The sequence below is a fragment of the Triplophysa rosa genome, linkage group LG7 (genome assembly GCF_024868665.1).
Source record: "Triplophysa rosa linkage group LG7, Trosa_1v2, whole genome shotgun sequence".
In the NCBI taxonomy this organism is placed as follows: Eukaryota; Metazoa; Chordata; class Actinopteri; order Cypriniformes; family Nemacheilidae; genus Triplophysa; species Triplophysa rosa.
This window is the reverse complement of record NC_079896.1, coordinates 23,304,224-23,311,987: the sequence shown is the minus strand read 5'-3', so window position 1 is coordinate 23,311,987 and position 7,764 is coordinate 23,304,224. Positions and strand designations below refer to the sequence as shown.

General features: G+C 38.3%; 1 protein-coding gene across 1 annotated transcript; it reads left to right on the top strand.

Annotated features, from left to right (window-relative positions):
- The first annotated feature begins 2,912 nt into the window (after window positions 1-2,912).
- On the top strand, window positions 2,913-7,667 carry LOC130557045 (uncharacterized). The gene is made up of 3 exons (XM_057338457.1): window positions 2,913-3,062; window positions 5,226-5,284; window positions 5,452-7,667. The coding sequence occupies exon 3, from the start codon at window positions 5,467-5,469 to the stop codon at window positions 6,865-6,867; it is 1,401 nt and encodes a 466-aa protein (XP_057194440.1). The 5' UTR covers window positions 2,913-3,062; window positions 5,226-5,284; window positions 5,452-5,466; the 3' UTR covers window positions 6,868-7,667.
- The last annotated feature ends 97 nt before the right edge of the window (window positions 7,668-7,764 follow it).

Genomic DNA, 7,764 nt, shown 5'->3' with positions numbered 1-7,764 from the left:
GAGTGAGATAGGTGGAGACTTGGACTCATGTCGTGGGAGAGGGCAAAACTTTCAAAGGAAATCACGTTTCAGAGCTACTGAAAGCTCAGGGTGTAACACTTAGGCGGCCGTACACGGTGCGAATTCTGATGGTCGGAAGACCGTATGTCCACGCACACGTCACGAGTGAGTTAAACTGAGAAGTGTATGGAGGCAGTGATACATGACACGATTGTACGACCTGCCAATTTCCGAAGCAATCGCACGAAGTTACGCGCTAAAAACATGGAGTCAGAAGAGATTGCTTTATTTGTGGCAGCGATGAATTGTGACAGAATAAAAAAGAAAAGAAAAAAGGGCATGGCAAAGAGTTTGGTCGAAGAGCAGAGAACAGCATGGACTTTCTGTTCTTCAAAAACAACTCAAAAGAGAGTAAAATATCATGGTGACGACCCTATCATGGTGCACACTGCAGGACACGTCAAACAGCGCTCGCTGTTCCTGCCAGAGTTCAGCGAGTTTATCCTTCTTTTCAATGATCCAAATTCGCCGTGGCGCTGCCATCTTTGTCTTTCTTCTTCTGTGGTATTCCTTTGCTCCTGATTGGTCGATTTCAGATAGATCAACAAATGGGCTCGTTCAACAGCATACATGTCACGGTTTTAATCCGATAGCTCCCGAACTTTTTTGACATGTTTAAAAATGATCAGGAGGTCGGGAAGTGCTCGTAAGGCACTCTGCTCGGCTCGTAATTCCGCAACCATACAAGCATCAGCGATTTCCTCGCGATTGGAAAAAAATCACCTGCGAGCTCATACGACAGCAAAAATCGCACGCCCGCCTTTATTGAAGACAGCATTCTTATAGACTTTTCATTTCCTGGTGAAAATATTACACTAAAGTTTGCTTAACGCTACAAAAGAGAGCTGTGCAGACAAGGTGAATTTAAGGCTTCATTAAATTATAGGAAAATATGTATGGGATTTTATACCCAATGAAATGTATAATGTGTGCTCTTGTGTCTTGCAAACAGTTTCTACAAAGACAAAAGACAGCAAATTGTTTGCTTATTGGTCTCGTAATGTCTGCATCAAGTTGAACTTTGTTGGTTTGTGTCTGTAAACATCCTGGAATTTTCCCAGGAAACCTTCTGATAATATCAGTATTGGCTAAGATTTTATTGGCTTAAATTAGGAGGTTTTTTTTTATTCAAGTTTTTTTTAGTTATTGGTTTGTTAATAGCGAGAATTGGACCTGCAAATAAAGCGTAAGCCTAGTTTTATCCAAGATCATTCAAAGTAACGCATCTCTCACATCTCTCACATTCTCTCAGTTTTGTTCATGTAAAGGTTAAAAAATGGATATTCTTTAGCAACTAAAATATACATCCATATGTCGGAAACATTTAACAGGCACTTCATTTACAGGTCAGACTTTTGTTATATGAACAAAATCTAAATCTGCATGATCAAAAGGCCTGGCTATAATAAAAACAACACATTAGCATATTCTTTTTTTTATTATACTCACCGCCACGCAAATGAAGGACAAGACGTTCAGCTCTGATGTTATGTCAGTCCCTGTGCACAACAACAAACATATACAAAGAAAGGTCAGACAAAGATCAAACTTTATATTATTTAAAATACCACAATGCGCATATTCATAGCAAGATTTACATTTACAATCACAGTTAATATCAGTTAGTGCTTCTGGGTTATTTACAATATTATACCATCCAGTATCAACACAATTTTAGTCATAATGATGAACATAATTTTATAAAACAATAAAGTTAAAAATAACTCCTCTACCACCGTCTGTCTTCATTCTGACACACAGTATATCCCACCCTTTATTATAGAATAACATCACATTGCAGAAGAGAAATGACTTGTAAACAGTTTTTAATCTCTGGCATTCTCTAAATGCATCTAGAAAAAAAATCAACTAAATAAATGAGACATTAGATTAAGGCATCAAGACATTGCTGTGCTATCCTTCTACCATCATCACCGTCATCGAGTCACCTCACAGACAACAGTGAGTTTGTCAGGTAATTGCTGTACATTACAGTACAATGTCAGAGTTAGTCCTGCTTTACTGGAGAGCTCAGCAGAACTTCACTGCATTGTCTGATAAATTACTGCCATTACCAGCTAGAGAACAACTCAAAACCACTAGAAGACAATGTCTACCAAAACAATTTAAAATAATTAAAACTAAGGGCCCTATTTTAACGATCTAAGCGCATGGTCTAAAGCGCACGGCGCAGGTGGACTAGGGCGTTTCCGAATCCACTTTGGTTAGTTTAACGATGGGAAAACGGTTGGCGCGCCCGGGTGTTGTTTGGGCGTAAGTAACATGAAGTAAACCAATCAGAGTCTCATCTCTCATTCCCTTTAAAGGAGTAGTTCACTTTCAAAATAAATTTTCATGACAATTTACTCACCCCCATGTCATCGAAGATGTTTATGTTTTTTTTTCTTTAGTCGAAAAGAAATGAAGGTTTTTGATGAAAACATTCCAGGATTTTTCTCCATAAAGTGGACTTCAATGGACTCCAAGCGGTTGAAGGTCAAAATTACTGTTTCAGTATTTGTTTACATATTTTGTGAAGTCATGAACGCGCATCGCAGAACAGAGAAAGGCGAGTATTTGTGTTTATAAAGCATATACATTTTTTTTAAATGACCGATTGTTTCACTAGATAAGACCCTTATTCATCGTCTGGTATCGTTTAAAGCCCTTTGAAGCTGCGATTTAGTTGCAAAGGATTATGGCGATTTATGCGCTTTTGAGAAGGCAATACAAGACACACTCAGTTGCTGAACGCAGGGTTCCTGATGGGGTGTAGTGTAGGAGGAGGGTGTGGCAGTAATAACACAATGTCCAAGAGAGAGATGGGTGAAGCTCATTTCTGAGAAAAACAGGAAGAGGTCAGAGGAACTCTCAGACACGAGCTTCAGAACTGAAAGCTAAGAGTATACTTATTTTCCTCTAGATTAGACTTTAGTTTTTGTTTGCTGGTGAAATATTAAACTACATTTAGCTTAAATATACATAAGAACTGAACAGACAAGGTGAGTGCTTTATATATTCTATTTTTTATTTTTAAAATACAGGCACACACTCACCGAACACAAACACTCACGAACAAAACACAGAAACACACACGCAGACACACGCACACACACACACACACACACACACACACACACACACACACACACACACACACACAAAACACAGACACACAAACCCACACTCTTGAAACACAGACAGGCAACCCGCACGAATGGAACACAAAACACACACGCACTGACGCACTAATACAAGAAGTGTGGTGCAGCATTTTAATGAAAACAGTTCATGTAAACAGGCTTAAAATGTATTCAGTGAAATCAGAACCTGCCGGATGACGGTCCACGTGAGCTACGTCATCCCTTACTGACAGATCGTTCCGCTGATCATTCACATCTACGTATACTGTATGTGAAGAGTTTATTGCGCTTAAAGTTGGGCTTTAAAACGTGCAGTGTCAATGCGCGTGATCTCCTACATAAAGAAACATAACAGCGGTCACGTGTAGTCGCGCATCACACAGAGTTTGCGTGTCATTTTCTGTCCTCTGGTTTTGAGTTGTTCTTGTTATATTTATTCGTTTCAGCCTTTGTTATGGCGCGCTTACATGATGCTTTGATAACAGCTGGAGTGAGAGTGAGTGCGAGGGGACTGAAGGGAGTGGCGCAGGATATTCATTTCGGACTTTTTCTTTCGGCCAAAACCGTTAATGCCGTTTTTGGGCGAAAATGTTCGGCAGCCGAAATTTCGGTGCATCACTAGTAGTTCCTAATGTTAATGACTGACATACAGACACACACACAGGCAAAAGACATAAACAGTTTGTTTATTGATCTTGTAATGCCAGCATCAAGTTGAACTGTATACTAGGTTTGTTTATGTTTATAATAAAGGCACTTTACATTGTCATCAGGGTACTATGAGTACATTGGTTGAATTTAGGGCGAGACAGTCAGTCTGTCAGACCAAACACGCAGAAAACCAACCCCGAATTGTGTGTGTGGGGGTTGTGTGCAAAGAAGGACAGAGCTGAAATAATCAAAACGTCTTGTTTAACATTTGGAAAAACAAATCACCATCACATAAGTGAAAGCATAAAACCTTAATGTGATCTTGTGAAGAGTTTGTAAATAAAAATAAATATACACAATATCTACATTCTAGCGTAACAAAAGCATAACAATTGCAAACAAACAAACAACCCATTAAAAAAGCAGCAGGCAGCGATGACGAGCCAAAGCAGCTGCACCACCGCTACACGGTGGCTCTCAGATACAATGTGATATAGGCACGTGCAAACACTAAGTCAATGTTACTTCATATAGTATGTCCCAAAAGACGTCATAATAGTGTCTTCTGAATTTCCTTCAGTTCTGTCAAGCTCTTTAAATATATTTTGCTGTGTTATAATCTCAAATTCAGTCCTTGGGATCAAAAGCATGGCACATCACAACTAATTAAAACCCTCAGTGTCAGATGAGGTAAACCTAAAATGCTGCATGTCCTCTGGATTGCAATGAAGTCACAAGTTTATTTAAATGTTTTTTGTGTGTGTGTGAAAACAGAATAATTACATCCTACAACACGGCGATACCGTTTAATGGGACGCAGGCATGCGCGCCGTACCCCCAGTTAACTTCCGGTTTGTGTTTGGCTAGTATCTAATAATATAACTATTTATATTTTACTTAATTAATTTATATTATTATTTAATAATAATTGCATTAAATAAACGATTTGTTGAATTTTGTTGTATGTTCATTTTATTAAATAAACAATTTGTTGAATGGGTCCTGTAGTTTGGACGCATTTAAACAAACCGTATGGTACATTGACAACTAGCGGTTGAGCTTGGTATCGCAGCCTAAATTCAAAATATTTTAGAGACAAGTTTAGACCAGTAACGCTTCTTCTTGGTTTCTTTTGATTGTTCTCAGAAATAACCCACAGGCACTCTATTGTTTGTGAATGTGTGCCAGAAGTTAATTTAGGGTCACAAAAGTGCGCATGCGCAGTAACGCTTGTTTTTGTTGTTAAGATGAAACCGTCTATAAAGTAGAAGTTATTCTTCTTTATAACATTAACAAACATTCTGGTTTTATGGCTCTGTTTGAGCGTTGTGACCAGCAGGCAGTAACATGTGTCTGTGTTGTTGTACACAGGGTAGAAAAGAACTGACATTTCATCAGAACTGCACATCTTGTCCTTCATTTGTGTGAAGGTGAGTATAAAACAAATAGTTTTATGTGCTTTTGTTTTGTTTTTAGTATAGCCAGGACTTGCGAGTATGGTACAGGTACCATACCTTGAAGAGGTAACAATAATACAGTGGACTTCCTTGTTTGACCTAAATGCTGACCAACCTACTGCATTGTTCTTAAATTATAGGATCTTCAGGTCAAGATGTCCAAAAGGAAAACCTCTGATCTAGACACTACGCGTAAAGGAGGAAGAGCGCCACCAGAAGTGTCTTTAGATCATGTATTGAAGGATTTGTTAGAATATTTTAAAGGTTTTAAGGGCTTACGGGATGCTGAAAATGAGATAAAAAAGAAATATAACATTGACAAGAACACTACAGTTTGGAATGAGGATGATGTTAAAAAAGCGTGGGGGAAAACAAAACGGATGGATAAATACTCAAGAAGAAGAAAAACCTGGTCTCTTGCGATAATCTTGCAAGCGATGTATGACAGAGCTGATAATAGCTTCGGGAAAAGGTATTTTCCTGAGGACTACACCAAAGATGATGACAGTATCATGTTTTTGGATGCGCCGCAAAAGAGGAAAAAATTTGGGTCAAATGTGAGAATAAATGTGGTGGCAAATGCAGGGGCAGAAAGTCAACACTCAACTTGTGAAAATAAAGAAAGCACAAATGACAATGAAGGAACAAATAATTACTACCTTAGAAGCTCTAAAGGCAATGCAGACTCTCAAACAGGCTATATACGGATCCCACTTTCATTTATGGATGTATCAAATAGGACCATTTGCCCTCAGACGCAACAAGCAGGGCAAAAAATGTATAAACTGATCGATGGAGTTCCCTCACTTACTCAAACCATGAAGAAAACATCTTATGTTATGCAATATGACAATCGAACCAGGAATGCCGCATGGGTGTTTGAAATACTGAACAAAAAAACTTTAGAAAGAGTGGCTGAACACTCTACAAACTTTTTTCAGGACAGCATGATTCATGAATATTTTAGAGCAATTAACAATACAAGATCTAATGAAGAGTACAGGAATGGACAATACCACAGAGGTCATCTGGCTGCTGCCGCCAACCACAAATGGAGCCAGAAAGCAACTGATGATACATTCCTTCTCAGCAACAGAGCACCTCAGAAAGGGGACTTAAACAAAAGTGGATGGAAAAATTTGGAAGAAAAGTGTCGAGAATACACCACCACCTGTCGTAATTTTTATGTGTACAGTGGTCCACTTTACTGCCCTACAGAACGCAACGTGTCTAAAATTACATATCGGATCGTAGGAGATAAAGCTGTGCCAAGTCATTTCTTCAAGGTGATAATTCTGGAAAAAAATGATGGAACACTGGATGTAGAATGCTATACAGTGGCCAATGCCGATAACCAACCATATAAGACACGTAAACTTTATGAAATTGAGAGAATGTCTGGACTGGTGTTTAGTGAAAAGAGTCCGTCCGTGAGCAATGAAGAAGAAAGAGTGACGGTGCGGTGGAAAGCAGAAGAAAAAACAAGTGAAATGAACTCTGTAGATACAACATTTACAATAACCCGTAGTCAGGATTCAAAGGAACAGGTCTTCTAGGGTCTGGGGAGAGCACGTGTGATGAAGAAACACCAGTGTTTAGATTCATTCGATGTCTGCATAACTCTCTTTAACCAATTCAGCAGCAAGTATTTCAATGAATCAAAGCACACCATGTTTTCAAATGTATTACACCTTGATTCTAATGGGTTGTTTAGTATAATTTATTATACTTATTCCTTTAGATTCTGATCACTAGAAATATTCCACATGGTCAATAATGACATGCACCAGTCAAATGTTTCTTAAAGATACCTCCTATGAAGTCCATCACACGGAACAACTGAAAACCTGCCTGTTCTGCCTTCACCTGAATATGACCCTGTGAGCAGTCTGACTTTGTTTAAAAAAAAGTAGGTGTGTTGTTCATTTTTCTGTAAAGCTTTGACTCTGTTCCTACATGTAAATACAGCTTTGTGGACTATAGCTTATTGTTGACCTCTTAAACAAGATGTTAAATGCTCTCTCACTTGTAGGTTGCTTTGGATAATATCATCTGCAAAATGAATACATGTAATTTGTGAAAATGTATCTAGTCTTTTTCTAACATATGATATTGATTATGCCATTTATATAACTGTTACTGTCATAATGTTGTAACCTGATGAGATGTTTCACGAGTGGACACAACAGACAGGCCATCTGTTGAAGAAAACCGAGAAAGGTTGTTTGACTTTGTGTAGCCTGTGATTGTTTTACTCGATATTCACCTGATATCTGATATTCATTTATTCTGCATGTATTCAATTCAATATTGTAGTTCTCTATAAATCTTTGAGCGATATCAGTCTGTTTTAATTCTGCATTAAAATTACTTTCATTATGGAGTTATAGTCATTCTTTGATAGATCGTAGGATTTTGAATGAATTTCTTAAAAGCAACCTCTGTGCGTGTGG

Bases quoted from the DNA above. Each gene is read 5' to 3' on its own strand.
- LOC130557045 (XM_057338457.1), top strand. From the start codon at position 5,467: ATGTCCAAAAGGAAAACCTCTGATCTAGACACTACGCGTAAAGGAGGA.